Below are 20,385 nucleotides of genomic sequence, written 5' to 3'. Positions count from 1 at the left end.
CTGCAGTAGGCGCTCCGCCCACCGTGCTATCCGCAAAGGACGCCTTCCTGGCCCTTGAGTAGACAGCAATGCGACCAAGGCTTGATGGTCAGTAAGCAACGTGAAATGGCGTCCCCACAAGTAAACATGCCACTTCTCGCACGCCCAAACACACGCAAGCGCTTCGCGTTCTCCTACTGAATATCTCCTCTCTGCAGATGAAAGCACTCGAGAAGCAAAGGCGACAGTGTGTAGTTTCCCTCCACCTGTTGGAGAACCGCTCCAAGCCCACAGTCTGAAGCGTCAGTGGAAACAACAACTGAAAGAGATGCATCGAACATCCGCAGGACTATGTTGGACGCAAGTGCCTCTTTGGTCTTTCGAAAACTGGAGTCTACCTCGCCAGACCAAACAAATGGTTGCCCCTTTGGAAGCAGAACGCGCATCGGTTCAACCATATCGGCAAAGTTGGGAACGAACCTAGAGTAGTAGTCGACCAGTCCCAGGAACGATCGAAGGCTGGCTGTATTGGTGGGTGCCGGTGTATCCTTGATGGAAGCAACCTTTTCCTCCAGCGGAACAATACCACTTGCTGTGATCCTGTGACCCAAAAATGAAAGTTCCTGCGTATCGAAGATACATTTGCTGTTCAGTTTGAGTCCTGCCTCTTGAATGCGTTGAAGTACTGCTGCAAGGTTATCTATGTGCTCCTGCCGGTCCCGCCCGAATACTATAATGTCATCTATATAGAAGAGGACGCCCTTACATCCTTGCAGGACTTTGGACATCATACTCTGAAATGCAGAAGGCGCGGAAGCCAGTCCGAAGCACACTCGTTTAAAACGAAAGAGGCCTTCGTGAGTTATAAATGCGGTCAAATCGCGACTCGCAGGGTGAAGCATGACCTGGTGGTAAGCTGATGCGAGGTCTAGCATAGAAAAATTTGTAGCCCCCACTAAACTATGCAATAGCTCTTCTGTATGAGGAAGGGGGAAATTGTCTATTACGACAGCTTTGTTTGCTTGTCGAAGGTCTACACAGAGGCGAATACCTCCCTCTTTCTTCTTAACGACCACAATGGGTGACACCCATTCAGATGCCTCCACCCTCTCTATCACGTCCAGATTTTCCAACCGATGGAGCTCTTCCGAGACCAATGGTCGTAGTGAGAGCGGAAGGCGCCGAAGTTTGGATTGCACTGGCTGCACCGTGGATCGCGTTTTGACGTGATGCAAAAAACCTTTCGCGAGGCCAAGGCCTGGATCGAAAAGAGATCCAAACTCGCCAACTAATTCCTTTGGGAGGTTAATATCCTGCACGGCTTTCGTCGGGTCAGGGCGCTGTTCCCTTCGAGAATTAGAAGTTAGCGTCGTTTCAAGGCATTGCAGAGATGACCCATCAATCTGTAGACCGAGGGCCTTGATGGCATCGATACCCAAGAGTGAGGTGCCTTGTTCTACGACGTAGAAAAGAAGGCTTGTTGTGCTAGCTTTGTACGTAACGTCAGCGAAGAAAGAGCCACGAACCGGAATTGGCTGTTTTGAATAGTCCAGTAACCGGACAGTCGGGGCCAAAAGTACTTGGCCTTCAAAATACTGCTTAAAAAGATGGTATGTAACAATGGAAACTGACGACCCAGAATCTATAAAGAAAGTTATGTCCGCACGGTCAATCGAAACTGTGACGTAAACAGCGGAGCGAGCGGCCGTCGTCACAGCCAGAATGCTCAAAACTTCCTCGCTAGGAGAGTCTTGGCTGTCTACCTCACGCACCGGAGCGGAGCCTCGTTTCTGGCAAACAGAGCGGAAGTGACCCATGACACCGCAATGGTGACAACGCTTGCTTTTGGCTGGACAGCGAACTGATGCTGCATTGTGCCGGGATGAACCGCAGCGATAACAACGAGACTGGCGGTTGTGCGACCACTTCGAGCTCTCGTCGGATTCTGGTGTACGCGAAGGCGTATTTCCACGAGTATTCCACATCTACAGAAGGAAATTCTTGCAGATCATTGTACGCCTGCTCAAACTGCCTTGCCAGTAGTACTGCTCTAGCGAACGAGAGAGACGATCCTTCAAGCAGAAGAGGCTCGCGCAAGCTCCGAGACGAAATACCAGCAACGAACTGGTCACGCAACGAATCTTCTTCGGCAGGAAAAGAGCATGTAGCAGAAAGCTCCCGCAATGCAGTGATGTACTCATTCACTGATTCACCAGCTTGCTGAACTCGCCTACTGAAACGATGCCGTTCGGCAACAACATTGCTTGTTGCCGAAAAATGAGCATGCAGAGCGGCGACTGCGATATCGTACGACGATACTTCAGGCCTTGTGTCGCCTGTGCCCTTGCTATCTTCCGACGTTTTCTCAGTAGCAGTTTGCTCACCGAGCTTGACGTTGTCCAACGATGGAAGTGGTAATGTGTAAAATATGCGCTGACCTTCTACGCCGAGGCGACGATCCGGCGTGCAGTCAGAGGCCCCCGAAGCAAGCACGTAGTTCTCGAAGATGCGGAACCATTGCGGCTACGCAACAGCAGGTCGACCAGGCACAGGCAGGAGCGGGGGCGGCGGCGCGAGTCCAGAAATGCTCATGGCGCCGGAAAGCAAGCGGCGAAAGTCACGCCCCCCGAAAAGATCCCGTCCTCGTCGCCAATGTTGTAGCGGCGGGTGCCGCTCAAGTACACGAACTGCTAGCAACCAAAACCATCCCCGTTTATTGCCACATACAGTCATATATATACACATAGCGACACTGGTGCCTCTGGCGGCAGGTGATCCCCAAACCGAAACCGAAACCACATATACAACAGTATGTTCTAAGGTAATCGCTAATAGAGTCAGGGCATAATTAGACTTCCAAGAACCAAATGACCACGCAGGCTTTCGTAAAGTATATTCGACAATATATCATACTCAAACTACCAGTCAAGTGATAGACAAATGCGCAGATTATAAACAATTCCTATATACAGCATTGATTGATTGCGAGAAATTGACTGAGCAGAAACCTTAGCAGTCATAAAGACGTTGCGGAATCAGTGTAGAATAGCCTGATGTGAAAACACTGGAAGATATCTATAACGACTGCACAGTTACCATAGTCCTGCATAAAGTCAGCAGTGTGTGTGTGTGAAAAAACTTTATTTCAGGGAGGAAGCTTGAGGTAGCCGGAGCAACCTCTCGCAATCTCTAGTTGGGCTCCTCATTACAGGAGCCCATTGGCGACCGCCGCGACTCGGGCTCGGTGGACCAGGGCCTTCTGGCTTGCTAGGTCCGAGCAGCCGAGCAGGGCTGCCTCCCAGTCCTCCCAGGTGGGGTTGGGTTTGGGGGCGAGGTTCGGGGTTGACTGGCATGCCCACACCATGTGAAAGATGTCCGAAGACTTCTCCGCACAGTGTGGGCTTTCTCCTGTACAGGCAGGATCAAAGTGTTTTAAAACTGCCGGGCACAGCAGTGTTTTGGTGTAAAGGCGGAGGAGTGTGCGTTCCTCCACCTTTGTGAGGCCCTTACAAGGCTTGTGATAAATTGCATGGCCGAATTGGAATAATTCAGTAATTTCTCAAAAAGTGAGGGCCGGATTGGGTTCGGGATCCGTATCCAAAGGGTCTGAAGGCGTTGCCCGGAGAGTGAGCGCGTGGGCGGCGGTGTCTGCCGTTTCATTGCCTTCGAGGCCCATATGAGCTGGAGCCCATAAATCGTTCGAGACGCGGGGGCCCCGAGGTAGTTACTGTTTTGAAGGATGCGATGCGCAAAGAGAGGAATGTACCCCTGTTTAATATTTCTGCAGGCCCCTCTCGAGTCGGTGACGACCACTCGCGACTCCTGGTCTGCGGCGGCTAACGCGATGGCAACTTCTTCCGCATGTGTTATGTCTTGAGCTCGGAACGTTAGGCCATTCACCACGATTTTTTGGTGGACGACTGCGGCCGTGTACCACCCCCCATGGTGAGGGCCTGAGGCGTCCACGTAGAAGATGCCATGTTTGTTCCCATAGTGACGGGCCAGTGCCTCCGCCCGCGCAAGGCGCCTGCCACTGTGGTCGTCACGTGTCATGTTGGCCGGAAGAGGGCGTACGTGCAGGGCGTATCTCCAGATTTCAGGAATGCGTACGCGCTCTTCCGTAAGTGTTGGGTGGTGGATGTGTAGTCGGGCTAATAGGCGGCGACCCGACGGCGTTTTTGAAAGCCTTGTGTATTGATTTGTCAAGTGCGCCTCCCGGAGCTCCGCGAATGTGTTAACCATCCCCAGGCCCATGAGACGCTGGTTGGATGTGGTGATCGGGAGATCGAGGGCACGCTTGTACATCTTTCTGAGAATAACTTCGAGGGCGTTCTTATCAAACTTGCGCAGGTGGAGGTAAGGAGTCGAGTAGAGGACTCGACTGGTCACGAATGCATGCGCCAGCCGCAAAGCGTCTCTGCACCGTTACCCCCCGCGTTTGTTGGAAACCCGGCGGACCATCCGGCCCACCTGGTCCCCCACCTTGCGCAGTTTTGCTAGTGTGGTATCAGCCCGTCGATGTTTGTGGATAAGGAGACCAAGTACTCTAATCTCATCGTGTTCGGGTATCGGGTCGCTGGCCAGAGATAGTTCCATTTTGGTGGCGCACTGAATCGACGGGCGAATGTGCACAAATTCGGATTTGGACGGTGAGCACTGAAGGCCGCAGCGGCGGGCGTAAGCGTCCACGATCTCCGCCGCTTGCTGCAGGTTGGCCTCAATGTCTCCAACCGATCCGTGTTTGGCCCAGATGGTTATGTCGTCGGCGTACAGCGCGTGCTGGATGTCTTCGACCTTCGCCAGCTGAGCCGGGAGTTTCATCATGGCCAGATTGAAAAGTAATGGCGAGAGGACCGCACCCTGTGGGGTTCCTCTCGTTCCCAGTTTATATGGGCCGTGTTCTTCGTCTTGTATTCGGATGAAACTTCGTCGATCCGAGAGAAATTGCTTGATGTACTGAAACGTGTTATGTCCACAGTTCGTTTGGGAGAGATGTTGCAGGATGATTTCGTGTGTGACATTGTCGAAAGCCCCCTTCAAGTCAAGGGCGAGTACTGCCTTATCGTTGAAGGGATATTCGACAGGGTTGAGAATTTCTCGGTCGAGTTGAAGCAGAACGTCTTGAGCGGACCTCTGCGGGCGGAAACCGAACATGTCTGCGAATGTATGTTCATTTTCCAGAAACCCAGACAGCCTATCCCGCACCATGGTCTCCATCAGCTTTCCCGCGCAAGACGTGAGGGAGATGGGGCGGAGGTTGTCTGTGTTTATGGCTTTGCCGGCTTTCGGAATGAAAGTTACCAGGGCGGCCTTCCATTCAATTGGTAGAGGTGCCTCACCAAGCCAGATCGAGTTGATGAGAGCGAGGAGGGTTTCGTAGGCGGCATCGGGAAGATTAGCAAGCATTTTCACAGTTATCTTGTCCCTGCCCGGTGCCGTTCCTCGTTTCATTTTAGCTAGGGCCGCCTTGAGGTCATGCAACTGGAACGGTTGATCCAAATTCGCGTTCTCTGAACCTGCATACGAGAACGCGGGTCCTCCGCGGTCCTGCTTAGTGCAAAGATACTGGTCGCGCAGTTTGCATGCTAATTTTGATGTATTTCCATCGAAGCTATGAATAGCTCGTTGGAGATGTTTTTGTGTCTCGGCGCGGGTTTGAGTCGGGTCAATTAGGGCACGGAAAAGGCGCCACGTGCTCCGGCTCGACATTTGTCTGGCCGCCGTGTTGCAGCGGTCTACCCAGTTCGAGTCGTCGAGTTGGGCCGCGTACTCTGCCGCTCGCTGGGTGAGCTCGGCGATAAGAATTTTGAGCTTTCTGTTACGTTTTTGGCGGCGCCATCTGCGGACGAGGCTGTGCCGCGCCTCCCAGAGGTGCAGAAGGTGGTTGTCCACCTCCGGAGTGGCCTCCAAGAGCTGAATTTGTGTTTCCACCGAACGAAGGTGTGTAACCAATCCTTGTGCCCACGCGTGGTAGCCTTGTTCGTGGATAGACGCCGAATTGATGTAGTTTTGCCGGAACTTATTCCAGTCTGGAAGCCGAGCTTGTGCGTGGGGTCTTGCCAATGATTTAGTCCTTACGGTGGTATTGATAAGGCAGTGGTCACTACCGAGGGTTTCCTCGGTGTTGATCCATTCTGCGTGTACAATCTTTTTGGTAAAGGTGAGATCCGGACATGTATCCCGGGTCACGGAATTACCCAGCCGCGTTGGATATGCAGGGTCAGTGTGAAAAGTCAGGCCCAGCGTGGACGCGAGTTCCGCTAGCTTGCGTCCCCGCTTCTCTTCACGCACGTATCCCCATAGTGTACTGTGGGCGTTGAAATCGCCCACAATCACCAGGGGGTCCCTGCCCGCAGCCTTTAGAGCGCGGCTAAAGAGTGCTGCGAACGTTACATTTTTGAGTTTGGGGGAACAGTATATGTTGAGTACGTGGAGTGGTGCATCGTGTTTCTTGAGCGGAAGAAGTGTCACCGTCGCATAGGAATATTCTGTGTCAAGTTCCAAGTCAACTAGATTAGCCGTATAATTTTTATGCACGCAGACGCAGGAAGAGGGGCCCTGCTGAAAGGGGATGTAATTTGTGAGGGTGACGCCACTCCCTGGCTCCTGGAGGGCAACCACCGCGGGAAGAGAATCGAAAGTTGAAAGGTAAAGTCGGAGATCCGCGCTCTTTGCGCGAGAACGGAAGCCCCGACAGTTCCACTGGACAATTTGGACGGGGGTGGCCGAATTGGTTCTTGGGGAGCGCCTGATCTTAGGGCTGCTCGCCATGGTCATTTAGATTGAGGAGGGGTTTTACTGACACTGCTCCGGAGCCAACACTCGCAGGAAGGGGGGTGTCCTCCATACCAGAGAGTGAGCAGCTGTCGTCGTCGGCTACCTCGGGGGTGCGTCTAGAAGTTTTGTGAGGGCGGCCGGGTAAGGGATCGCCGGGCCTGCGCGAGGAGCGCAAAGAATTCGCAATTTGTTGGGCAATCATCGCGGGGATTGTCTCTTGCAATTTGGAGATGGCGTTTACCATCATTGAAATTTGATTTTCTATAGCGGCGAATCGGGCCTCTGTGGCCCCGAGGCGGGCCTCGAATGCGGCCTCCAAACTTGTTGCCGCCTTCGGTACCACGAGCTCACTCTCCATTACCTCAGCCGCGGGAGGCGAGGGGGGAGAAGAAGACTGGTTGATTTTAGATTCCAATTCGTTAATTTTCTTTAGCAGCATCTCATTTTGGGCCCTGAGTGCTGCTATTTGATCTTGCTCGGCGCTATGCGCCCTTGGAAAGGGAGTGGAAAGGGGGGTGAGAGAAGCAGCCCCACCCGAACCGCTCACCTGGTGGCCATTTTTGACTGCGTTGACCCAGGCCCTGGTATCACCGCGCGTTTCTGTCGACTGTTTCGCCTAGTCCGCCGTGGGGTGGCGACACCTTGGATGGTTGTTTTGCAGCACCTCCGGTAGGTGGATTCTCGGTGTTGGAGATTTCCTGGCCATGCTGATCGCCGGGAGGCCCAAGATGGCGGCTTTTCTTCTTGGACGCCGTTTTTTTCTTTTTCGTCTTCGGTGTGCGGAATTTTGCTGCACAGTCACGAGAGTTGGTGGCATGGGAGCCACCCCACAGAGAACACCGGGGAACACAGTTGTGAGGAGCCCGCACCCCCTCCACTAGCGGAGCTTGGAATCCGCAGAGTCCACAGGTGTTCGATCGCAGGTTTGGACACGCATCAGCGCGATGCCCGACGACCCCACACTGGCCGCACGCCGGGATAGTTTTGTAGTAGTTTCTCACAGAGACGACCATGTTGTCATAATGTACGTAACGGGGCTTCTCCTTACCCGCGAAAGTGATGCGTGCTTTGTTGGATGTCCCGAACTTCCGGATTTCCAGGATGGTGCCGGCGCGCCAGTACACTCGGTCTTTAAGAGTTTCCGTGGTGTCCGAGTTATGGACCACGATCACGCCGTGGCACATGTTGCCGTCGTCTTGTCTTAGGTAACCCCGAAGCGGGATCGACCCACTGTCGGAATTTACTGCGAAGTCCCCAATAAGCTGGTCGGCCGCCTCGATGTCCGGGGTATGCACAATGATGAGGTTTTGCTCTCGTGAGGGTAGAACGGAGATGGCGCGGGCCCGTTTCAACCCGAGGTACGCTGAAATGGCAGTGCCGTAGCCGGTTTCTGTGAACGCCTCGTGAAGAGAAACGCTTTCTCTGGGCTTTATAACTATAACGTAGTCTTCAGGTGTCGGTTTGGGCATTGGACGCGGCTTCCACTTCGAGAACGCCTTGTCCTTGCTTCCCGTGGCGCGCGTCGCGGGAGCGTTCACGTTTCCGACCGACGAACCGGCGGCCGGGGCGGCGCCGAACGCCGCCATCTGGGCTTTGTCTTGGGAGCGGCGTGCAGCCGCTTGAAGCAAAGCTTGACTCCGAATTTTGGGAGCAACCGTCGAATTTGAATCTCCGGTGGTGGGCACCGAGGTCCACAACATCGCCTCAGGGTCGTAGCCGCGCACTTCTTGCGCGGAAGTCGCTATCTTGTCCTCGGAGGGCCAATTCCACCAGACCAGGCGTTGGCGACGCCGTTAGGCTTAACGACAGCGCCGACGTGGTCGGTCGAAAAACGGCCGTAAATTTAGTGAAAATCGGCCTACCTGGACGAATTCGGAGTCCAGGTGTTCCGCTATGTTTTCCGGCTCGTTTGACGCCAGTTTTGCCGGGCTAGAATGATTTGGGACGTGGCCCCAGCCGAAAATCGGCGGAGCCGAAGAGACACACGTCTGCTCACGTCGCGCGCTCGCAGCGCCCCCCAAGTCAGCAGTAAAATTCAAATGAGGAAGTGTGTGAGGCGGGGAGACACGTTATCGCCAATGCTACTCATCGCCTGTTTACAGGAGGTGTTCCGAGGCCTGGATTGGGAGCAGATGGGGATAAGAGTTAACGAAGAGTACCTAAGTAATCAGCGATTCGCTGATGACATTGCCTTCCTGGGATGAACTGCAAAGCATGACCAATGAGTTAGACAGGCAGAGCAGAGTGGTGTTTATAAAAATTAACATGCAGAAAACCAAAGTAACGCTCAACAGTCTTGCATAGTCTTGCATAGGAACATCAGCTCACAATTTGCAGCAAGGTGCTAGAAGTGGTAAAGGAATACGTCTACTTAGGGCAGGTAGTGACAGCTGATCCGGATCATGAGAGGGAACAAACTAGATGGATAAGAATGGGTTGAAGCGCATTTGGCAGGCTCTCTCAGATCATGAATGGCAGTTTACCAATATCCTTCAAGCGAAAGATATAAAATAGCTGTATCTTACCGGTACTGACCTATGGGGCAGAAACGTGGAGGCTAACAAAATGGGTTCAGCTTAAGAACAACGCAGCGACCTAAGGAAAAAAAATAATAGATGCAACGTTAAGAGACCGGAAGCGGGCAGAGTGTGTGAGGGAACAAATGCGGGTAAATGACACCCTATTCGAAATCAAGAGGAGAAATGGGCTTGGCAAGGGCATGTAATGCGAAGGCAAGATAACCGCTGGTACTTAAGGGTAACGGAGTGAATTCCAAGAGAAGGCAAGCGCTGCAGGGGGCAGCACAGAATTCAATGGGCGGATAAGAAGTCTGCAGGGATGCGGTGGCCTCAGCTGAAAAGGACAGGGTTAATCGGATAGATATGGGAGAGTCCTTTGCCCGGAAGTGGGTGTAGTCAGGCTATAGTGATGATGACGTATAAATTCTGATTGTTGTTTTCACTTCCTTCAAGGGTTTTACTAATACATTTTTGATTTTCAGTGCCGGTGGTGACTTCAATATAGATCTTTGAGCCAGTACTACAATTAGGCGTGAAATCGAGCTGCTGATTCACTCATATGGGTGTTTAAGCCACATGCGTAACCTTACGAAAGTTACTTGTGACAGTTCAACATGTCTTGATCTGTTCAACACAAACTGCGTTCAGGCCGGTATTAGATCCGGCATTCTCCCATATCACATCAGCGGCCACCTGTCAGTTTTTCTTCAGTTTGAACCGTAACGTAAAAAAGAAAACAAAGCAATCTACCTAATTTAAAACAATCCCTGTTGAAAACTTGGATCCCTTTCGTGAGGAACTGTGTAAAGTTTACTGGAATGGTTTGGTTTATGGGCGTTAAACGTCCCAAAGCGACTCGGGTTATGTGGGACGCCGTAGTGAAGGGCTCCGGAAAATTTGAGCACCTGGGCTTCTCCAACGTGAACTGACACTGACGCACCGTACCCTGGCCTCTAGAATTTCGTCTCCATCGAAATTCGACCACCGCTTCCGCGATTGAGCCCGCGTCTTTCGGGACAGCAGCCGAGCGTCATAGCGAATGAGCCACCGCGGCGGCTCGACTGTAGTGGTGCTTATGCTTCTCAACGTGCGGATGCTGCGTATGAGCTCCTAATTGATATTTTTACATGATATTTTTTTGGGAGGGGGCGGGGGGGGGGGGGGTTTCTTACTAGGCCGTTGAGGCTCCTTTGAGGTCTAGGCCGTGAAATCCTACCTCCTGGTATCGCACACCACGCGCGGCCGTTTTCACGGCGGCGCCGCGGAAATGCGAAATAAACACACGGAACAAGACGCTTTGCCCGCCAATCGTTTATTGGGTTCTCCCAAAATCGCTAGTGGCTGAATGATCTGCGACCCTTGCCGTCTGGCTTGGTCGTGCGGCTGACGGGACAAGATGGCGACAACAAAGAGGGAAGATGGGAGGTATTTACCTTGCGTCCTTTTGCTGTCGGGGCTCGCTGAAGTCTCCGGCCACGGCCGGTAACCACCGATCTCGGCGCACTTGCCCATTGTCACTTTCGGCCAATCAGCGACCGCTCTGTTGGCGCCTGGCGGTGCGCGCTTGCGATCGATTTGAGGATGGAGGCGGCTCAGCGCTCTCGAGCAGACCTTCTGGATACTCGCCCGTGCGGAAGGAGGAAAGCGTGCGCTTTCCTCCACACTCTTCTTCCTTAAAGACAGAACGTCCCCTAAGTTCAGCGGATGGTAGACTGCAATAATCTCATTAAAGCTTTTACCTGTATTGTTTGCCGCTTATACATCCCCCAGCAGATCGAAGTCCATCGCAATGACCTCGATCTCGTGGTCCTCTTGGGCTGGTGCTCCTGGGGAGGGCGGCGTAGCAGGAGGCTCGATCCCTGGCCCGGGTTGTGCGACCAGGGCTTGGGGATCCGGGGCTGTCTCTACCCGAAGCACCCTGGCCGCGAGCACAGGGTCCCGGGCCATCCGGGCCAGCACCACCTCGGCGTTGAGGTCGCTCCCCTCCAGGTACTGCCGGCGGTAGCGGGAGGCGAAGTGTGTGTGCCGGTTGATGACCAAGCCGCTGCATTCCGGGCAGTACGTGGCGGCCGGCTCCGGTGGCATTACGGTGGCTGGGTGCGCCGCCAGGTTGTCCTCCACGGTGCCGCCATGAAAAATGCAGGGGACCCGCTCCCGCGGCAGGCCCGCCTCCACCTGCATCTGCCAATCCCACGGCGCCACGCTCACGTAGGAGCGAGGTGCCGCATCGCCGGCCTGATGGGTCCAGGTGTCGACGGACCGACGATGGGGTCCGGCTGTCCCGGCCGGAGCGGATGCTTGGTGCCCGGCTGCATGATCCGGGGGTGAGTTGCGGGCGCGGCCCCCGGAATCTGGTGGCGGGAGCCAGGCGCTTGCGGCCAGCCAGCGTGCTGCTCAACCTCATCGCGGCCTCCGTGCTGCCGTGGCCGCGGCCGTGGCCCTGCGTGTGACCGCGGCACCGACTGCTGTCTCGTTGTACCGCGGCCTCCATGCTGCCGCGGTCGCGCCTGGAGTCCTGCGTCTTGCCGCGGCGCTGGCTGGTCGCAGGTTCTTTGTGACTATTGCCGGCGAGCCCGTTGGCGTTGGTGGTCAGCCGCACGCTCGCGTACGGGTCCCCGTGTTCATTTAGCGACAATTGCGACGGTGCCTGCATGGTGATTGCGTGGGAAGTGAGCGCCGCGGTCACTGTGGGCTGACGACCGTCTTCCCGCACTGTACTCTGGGAAACGTAATCATGCTCCCCTTGGCTCTTCCCTTTAATTCTAATATGTCGTAGCTTGCCATTTGGTCAAGTCACCGTTCGTCTGAGGAGCATGGGTTGGCGAGGTCATTGCGTGGTCCCCACTTGAGAATTTTGAAGTCCATTGACCTTTTTGCGACCTCGGCCGCCCCTTTGTGCCGGTGGATCCAATCTTCCGGGGTGCCTCCGTCCTTCGCCCGCTAATTAGCCTTCGGCGCGGCTCGGGCCCCGTTCGCCCCGTGTGTCCCCTAAGCAGCGCTTTCGCTTGCTGCGGGTATTGTAGGAGTGCACTGGGGGCAGCGACCTTTCCCCGCGATTTCGCGTAGCCGGAGCCTCCCTCTCCACGGCGACTTCCCTTTGGAAGTACCTTTCTAGCTCCCCTACATCGATGGGCCCGCTGAGTCGAGCCGAGTTCGGATTCCTCAGATTGTAGTTACGTGGCGAGAGCTTCTCAGCAACGATGAATTGGCCCACCCATTTACCGCGAGGCCTGCCGCAAATCCCGTGCTCGCATCGCTGAGCGCGTGGTTGCGTTTGAGAGCCAAATGTCCCACTTGGAATTCCAACTACCGATGCGCTCGGTCATAGGCCGCCTTCTGGCTCGCCCTGGCTCTCGCGCGATTGAGGCTGGCTCACTGACTGCGTTTTCTATGTGTTCTCGCACACGCCGCGCGTAGTCGGCAGCTGCCGTCTCGTCCGGAGTAGTATTCCTCCTTTTGTCAAGGACAGTGTTCATTGGCGTCTGTAACTCCCTCCCGAACATCAGGAAAGCCGGCGTGAAGCCCGTAGAGTGGTTTTCGCTCGTTCGCAGCGCGAAGGTGATGGCGTCGAGGTGCTCGTCCCAGTCGGTGTGCGTCCGGGCGTATGCCCGAGGAATGGTTTCACACCCCGATTGCGACGCTCTGTCACATTCGACTGCGGATGATAGCACGTCGTTTTCTGCTGCCGTACTCCCATTGCTGCGCACGTGTCACGAAAAACCTTTGACGTGAAGTACGATGCTTCGTCGGTGATCAACCGGTCGGGGAATCCAAAACGACAGAATAATCCTGATATTCTCGCTAGGATCTCCTTCCTACTGGCTTTTTGCAGCAGATAGAGTTCAGCGATCCCGCTTAAGTGGCAAGTGACCACCAGCACAAATCTGTGGCCTCTTTTGCTGCGCGTCGGTGGTCCGATCAGGTCGCACGCCACGATTTAACATGGCTTTGGGCTCACGATCGGATTTCTATCTTGAAAGGCATGGCAGGTTTGTACGTATTCACGTACTTTAACCTTCATTCCAGGCCAGGTAGCGAACCGACAGTTTCTTCCATGTCTGGCGCGCTCCCATGGCCGTCCGCATCGTGGTAATGCTGCATCACAGCTTGCCTGAGCTGTTGCGGGAGGACGGCTTTGAAGCACTCCTTTGAGTCCTCTTTGCCTGGCACGTATTTCAGCAAAGCTCCTTCGGCATCAAGCAGGAAACTCTCCAGCTCACCCGCAGCACTGCAGGCTGCACTAGAGCTCGCGCCTACCGCATTCCCTGCGGTTCCCGGCCGCCCTTTGACTAGATTCGTCGGGCGGCCCGTCTCTTCACTAAGACCGGCGACCTACGAGTCTTCCTGCTGAGCCTTGATAAGCTCTTCTCTGCTGAACGCAACGTCGATGGGGACCTTCACACCAACGAGGTGCGCGTGCAGTCGAGCGAGATCTTTCTTCCCTCGGCTCCGCTCTGCCAACGCGCGGGGAAGTTGGTGCGGCGGCTCCTCTTCTCTACCATCCGGGGAGAGGTCATTCACCGACGCCCGTGACAACGCGTCAGCAACCACGTTTGTGGCCCCTTTCGGTAGCACGCTTCGAATTCGAAGCGCTGTAGCAGCAGGGCCCAACGCGCGAGCCTTCCTCTCGGCTCACGAAGGCGGGTTAGCCATGTCAATTCCATGTGGTCGGTTTAGACCGTGAACCTGGTTCCTTCTACGTGCATCTCGATTTTTTGTGGTGCCTAGACGATTGCCAAGCATTCTTTCTCCGTCACTGAGTAGGAGCGCTCGGTCGGCGTCAGCGCACGGCTGGCAAATGCCATGGGTTGGAGTTGTTCGTCCTCCATTTGGAGTAACACTGCGCCCACGCCGAAATCGCAGGCATCTGTCTGGATCACGAATGGCCTGTTTAGGTCTGGCAGTTTCAGTGACGCGGTGTCGGCGATGGCCTCAGCCAGTTGACGAAAGCTCGTCTGCTCTTCCTCTCCCCATTCCCACGGGGCTGCCTTCCTTAGCAACTTTGTCAGGGGAGGGCTTGCAGGCGTGTACGCAGTTGGGAATGAACTGGCGGTAGTAGCCGACCATCCCGAGAAAGCGGCGCACGGCCTTGACTTCGTTCGGCGCTGGAAATTCCAGGATCGAGCGAAGATTCTCCTGGTCCGGGGACACCTGGCCGCGCCGCACGCGGTAGCCGAGTAGGCTGACTTCCACAGCTGCGCTTTGGCGGAGTTGAGTGTGAGGCCTGCTGCTCTGAGCTTTCTCAGGACATCCTCGAGATGATCGAGGTGCTCCTCGAACGTACGGGAGTAGATGACGATGTCCAGGTAGGTGAGGGCGTGATGCCATTTGGCGTCGCTGAGCACACGGTCAATAAGCCGCTGAAAAGTGCTCGGTCTTCCGGACAAACCGAAGGGCATCCCAAAGAACTCGTAGAGTAGTTTTGTTAGATTGTGTGAGAGCTTAGGGTGGTACGGGATGAAGTGCACAGGATTCCTATCTTGCTGCCCAACACGCTGCTTCTTGGGCTTGAGCTTTTGCTGGATGCCCTCTGATACACTGGAAATAACCTTGTCATTTTACCTCAGACGGGAACTCACACCCAAAGAAATCAAGGCAGGCAGTGTTTGGACTTGTTCAACCATCTTGGGGACACGCAAAGAGGATCATGAAGATTCTCAAGTCCAAATTCTGCCGGCAGGCGCGTTTGCTTCAAAACCGGCTGCAGCTTCACGTAGAAGCACATGGCTTTCCTTCGTCAGGGAAAAACCGCTTCCAAGACTACAAGAAGCTGGCCGGACAAACCACTGAATTTCTGTGGCAGCGTGTCCGGGAGAGCCTTCCAGACAGAAGAGAGCGTTACTCTCTACTGACAAACCTGTTGACAGTTCTTGGGGATGCCGTCCTTCCGGACGATGCAGGAAGGGAGCTAAGATAAGAAAAGGCCCGAATTTTAGCTCTGAACCCTAGGCAAGCAGACCTCAGCTACTTGCTATGATAAGAGACATTGCGGACCGTGCGAGTGAACAACACTGAGTCAGGATCATTGAGGAAGGAGTTGTCTGCATTCTACGTACCGCACTGCCAGTAGGCACAAAGAGATTGCAACCTATGAAGATCGCGAAGCGACTTAAAGAAGCTTCCCTCATGGCGATACACAGTGACAAGGAAGGAGGATTCGTCGTTATGCCGATAGACATGTTCCGCCAGAGGGCAAATTGTGCCATCGAGAAGAACTGCAAATGCATCAACTTTATGCCAAAGAAACAGAAGAGCGCCGCACGGAAACTGCTGAGCAGCCTTCGGTTGGACGGTCTGGAGAAAGACGTGAAGGGAGCAAGGTTGCACTGCTCGAAGTGCTCTTCACGGGCAAAACACACAAGCCTGAGTGCCCGTTCAGAACTATTGTTGCCGAAAAGGGCACGTGGCAGGTTCAAGTGGGAATCTTCCTTCAGCGTCACCTAAATAGCCTTCGAAGTGACAACCTTTTCATGGTGAAAAACTCATTTGAAGTCATCAAAGAGTTAGATTTTTTAAACTTACGGTTCTTAGCTTTCTCCATCGACGTAGTGGATCTGTTCTACTCAGTGCCACATGCGGGCCTCTTTAGAGCAATCAGAGACAAGATAGAGGAGGAAGGAGCGGTTCGGTTCCAGATTGCTACCGGCCTTAGCGGCGATAACTTCCTCGTCGTCTTGGAATTCTACCTAAGTCAACCGTCATTAAGTTCGACGGCAAGTAAAATGTACAGAAAGATGGTATATGCATTGGCTCATCTGCGGCACCTGTCCTGTGCAACATGTATCTCGAAGCGGTGGACAAACGCTTAACACAAGGTCTTCCTGGAACAAACGTGGCCAAGGTGTTCCGTTATATGGATGATATTCTCATCATTGTAGAAGGCGCACCGGACATTCCAGCCATTATAAGCCTTTTAGAAGAAAAATCTGGTGGCCTTGCTTTTACTTCTGAGCCAATTCAAAACTAACGCATCCAATTCCTAGATTTATGCATCTATTTCTCAGAACGCCGCATCTCTTGGATGTACAACCCTCGTTTAAGAAGAGCCCCCTTCCTTATGATAGCGCCCACTCAAAGCTTGTCAAACGGGCGATCGTTAGTCAGCCTACAGTCAGTTTTGACAAAACGCTTTGAGCATTGCGTGAGTGAAAGCTTTGAGGGCCAAGCGAGGCGTTTTAGGGGCGCCGGGTATCCAGCAAATGTTATTTCCAGTGTATAAGAAGGCATTCCGCAAAACCTCAAGCCCATGAAGCAGATTGTTGGGCAGCAGTATAGGAATGCTGTGCACTTCATTCCGTACCACCCTAAGCTCTCACATAATCTGAAGAAACTAGCCAGAAGGTATAAGATTAATCCAGTGTTTTCTGCGCCGTGCAAGCTATCTACCATCTGCAGCATGATGACGAAGAAAAAAAAAGAGCGTGAATATTGCGGAATCAAACATGCGATGCAATCCATGAAATGTACTACGGGAGTTGTGTACGAGATTTCGCTTCTGTGTGCTAATTCTTACATCGGGCAGACGGGCAGATGGGTAAATGAACGTTTAACGGAACATGGTAGATGTGTGAAGGGTAACGCCGGTGGACATCTGGCGGACCACTGCAAGAGATGCAAGAAGTGCTATTGCGAGTATGACTGCGTATCGGACTGCGACTTCAAGTGCGAGCCTCTGTTTGGGGAGTCCGAAATAAGGACCAGAGCAAGGAACCAACGCCAGAGGGAGGTGATCGAGGCCTGGCTCATATCCAGCGGAGGTGACTGGTGCATAAGCAAACCATCCATTAACTTATCCAAGAAAGAAATTGGGTTTCTAAATGGTAGAATTGGTTAGCCCCACCTCTGTGCTTTTAGGTTTCCCTTCGCGGGTTGCCATGTGTTTTTTTCTTACTTTTTTGCTTTGACACTGCTTTTGCTACGTTTTTTACTTCTGTTGTTGCTGGGCTTCTCTTTGGGTGTTCTTCCGTTGTTTTGCTTTTACTAGTATGACTGCTTTTGCTACGCTTGATGACTTCCTCGGTTGTTGCTGTAGCCGGGGTTCTATTTCTTTGTTTATGCGATATGACCTTTTTTCTTTACTCAGATTTTGCCATGATATGACTTCTTGTTCTGTTCTTTTTCATGAGTCATCCGCTTTTTGAGTAGCTGCACATGCCTTCCCGTGACTTTCGGGCTGTACGTTTGTTCACACCTTCTGTGACAAACGTTTCAGTGGGTTTGACGCTGGTTGGACAATCTTTTGTCGATTCATTATCTACTTGGCCATGTGTTTCCCTGTTTGCATTTAAAGTCCTGCTGTTTTCAATAAAATTTCAGTCGTTAGTCAGCGCCAGTCCTGTTGTTTGCGTCTTCTCCTTCGGTCCCTGTTTTTTGCGCTCAAGACCGAAGCGTGGCCTTGTGGTAGAGCATGCGCCTCGCATTCGGGAGGTGCTGGGTTCGATCCCTAGTGCCGCCGGGTACCCACCGGTTTTTAATAGGTAAAAGATTTCCCCCGGCCTGGTGCTCGGCTGTTCTGGGTGAGATGCTTGGGAAAGGGGTCTTGACCACAGTTGCACTGACGGATCAGCGATAAGTTCCGCCGTCAACAACGTTAAGTCCGCCTCGTGCGGTAGAAGCCCATTTGTGGCCCTTTTTTATGAATGATGCAGCAGTTCAAGCTTGGAACCTTTAAACCACGTTGGCCGAAGGGGTACCATCGTTCGAAACTGTGGCTTAGTCCGCAAGGGGCGCAGCGGGGTTTACGGAGCTTCTCCCAAGCGAACACCCCTAAAGAAAGCCGAGCGACAGGCCGGGGGCCGCTTGTTCCCTTTTTACCGGTGGGTGTCCGGCAGTGGGTTTCGAACCAACCACCTCCCGCAGCCGTGACGGGCGCGAAACCAGGTAGGCCACAGCTGCGGTTTTTTGCGCTGCACTACTCCTCCTTAAGATTAACAATAGTGACCGCCACCTTCTGACCGAGAAAGAAAAATCAGCGCCAAAAAGGACTCACAGTCGATTTGGAACACGGGCAGAAAAATCACACCGCGAAGTAGTGAAAGTGATTATAAACATCTGAAATCTTGTTTAAATTATCAAGTGGGGCGTTTTGTCGCCTCTCTAATTGTGCTTAGGCATATACCCACCGGCGGACACCCATCGGGACAAATGGGTACATGCGTCCCCCGTCTTGGCACCCGTCTTTCTGGAGAGGTGTGCGCTGGAGAGAAGCCCCATAAAGCCCGCTGCGGCCCCTTGCGGGTCCAGCTAAGTTTCGAAATACCTCGTCGAAACCTTCTGCCAACGCGGTTATAACGCCAGCAAAGCCCCGATGTGAGTTTACTGGGTGTGCGCACACCGTAGCGTAGCGGCTTCTCTTCCTCCGTGAGAAGAATGGAGTTCTTTGCTGTGTACCTTTGTGTCGGGTGTGCGCACACCGTAGCGTAGCGGCTTCTCTTCCTCCGTGAGAAGAATGGAGTTCTTTGCTGTGTACCTTTGTGTCGGACAAGGGAGTCGTCGAAATCGCCACCGGTCCTTCCGCTGCACCTACTGCTTTACAGTTCAGGTGTGCACGACTCCAGCGCCCGATAGATTGCGTTCACGGAGCCCTACGTCTGAGGCCTTTTTATGCCGTGTGGGAAATTCAGCTTTACAACTAATAACAAAATCCTTCATGAGAACAAACCAGCTCTTCCGCTCCCGCAGAGAAAGTGGCGACCGCAGCGTCAGGGTCCCCTTAACGCTACGGTGTCTCCGCGACGAGGCCTCGCTTTCTTGCGAGACGCTCACACTGTCGCTTGCAGTTCTTTCGACAGAATGCGCAACTTTCGTCCAACCTTTAACCGTATAACATGCCCACAATGGGTTTTACACCACAAAATAGATTTCGGTCCCTCGCGGATAGATTTTACATTCAGGGTGGCGTGGGGGGACCAAAGGCCCTTTTGCAACCATTTTACCACGAAAGAGCCGTGCACCAGCACCTCCCGAATGCGACGCGGGTGCTCTGTGTGAATGCCACCGACTCGGGGAATCTTTCCTAGCCGCAATTGTCAACGAAAAACGGCAGAACGGTGTGTGTGTATCGTAATCACAGAAACCGTATTTGACACTGCACCACTCGCTGAATTCCGCGTGCCTGCTGACAACATCGCTGGGTTCAGAGTCTTAAGGGGCCGATGACCTTTCCCCGCTGAGGAGATTCCTTTTTACTGTCAGAGGAGCCAGCAGAGCCGATGCGTGGTGCCTCTATGGCGCCTCGATGGAATGCACATGCAGCAAGCAGTGTACGCGAAACGGCGCGCCCTGCACGTTCCAGGAGGTGCGGGCTCCACTGGGTCGAGACCCGGTGAGCCCTGGGCTCCGCTCGCTTGTATGTAAGGTGTCATTGCACTGCTATTGGTTCGAATTGGGCGAGAGCTGGTTTAGTAAAGCTCCGCCCAATTATCGAAAGGTTTAAAACCCGCTGCAAACAAAGACTTTGGAGGAGCGCGCCGAGTCTCAGGCTCGGCCGCTTTTAGGCAGCCTTTTTTCAACTGCCTTTTCCCGCCTATCTTGTATTTCGATCCCATCATTAATAAATAAGTGTTGTTTTAAGACGTTGGAGTTACTGCCCCAACCGGCAATGAGTCGCCAGACGAGCGGACGAATATCCGAAGTGCTCTTCGTACTGCTAACCGCCGTGTATGTTCGATCACCGACAAGAGTTACATCAACACACACCGCTCGCAACGAGCAACCGACCAGCACCAACCGACCATCCGAGAGGAGGCAGGAAAGTTTGACTCTCAGTATCATCATACAGTTTCAGGCAGGATTTTTAAAGAATAGGCTTGTTCAGGTATAAAGGCGGCTTTGTGGCGCAACAGTACGTGCGTTGGCCGACATGAAAATCATGCGAATAATGTCGACTAGTTAGGCTCTCAACAAACTTCTGGGAACTAAATGTTTGCTGTTGCAGTTTGACACCTGGTTGCAATTAGAGATGTGTATCCGGTAATCCATAATAGGAAGGTATTATTGCGCCGCAAAAGCCGCCTTCATACCTAAAGAAAAGCCTTTTTTAAAATTTGGTTCACTTTCGATGGAACAACCTGTATATTCTGTCACACACCTTGACGAGAAGTGCTCCATT

General features: G+C 53.4%; 2 protein-coding genes across 2 annotated transcripts in view; both read right to left on the bottom strand.

Moving 5' to 3' along the window:
• The window catches only part of LOC144098049 (RNA transcription, translation and transport factor protein), a gene marked incomplete at its 5' end in the record, with an annotated part of 363,795 nt that overhangs the window by 213,073 nt on the left and 130,337 nt on the right, over positions 1 to 20,385 (bottom strand). The gene's annotated exons all lie outside the window — the stretch shown is intronic.
• Positions 7,344 to 11,928, bottom strand: LOC144096853 (uncharacterized). The gene is made up of 3 exons (XM_077629705.1): positions 11,536 to 11,928; positions 11,037 to 11,456; positions 7,344 to 8,501 (listed from the first exon to the last, which is right to left on the bottom strand). Exons 1-3 carry the CDS (start codon positions 11,926 to 11,928, stop codon positions 7,344 to 7,346), a joined length of 1,971 nt encoding a protein of 656 aa, XP_077485831.1.

This window comes from Amblyomma americanum, chromosome 7, assembly GCF_052857255.1.
Source record: "Amblyomma americanum isolate KBUSLIRL-KWMA chromosome 7, ASM5285725v1, whole genome shotgun sequence".
Lineage (NCBI taxonomy): Eukaryota > Metazoa > Arthropoda > Arachnida > Ixodida > Ixodidae > Amblyomma > Amblyomma americanum.
The sequence above is the reverse complement of the archived record's forward strand: the minus strand, read 5'-3'. Positions and strand labels throughout refer to the sequence as shown.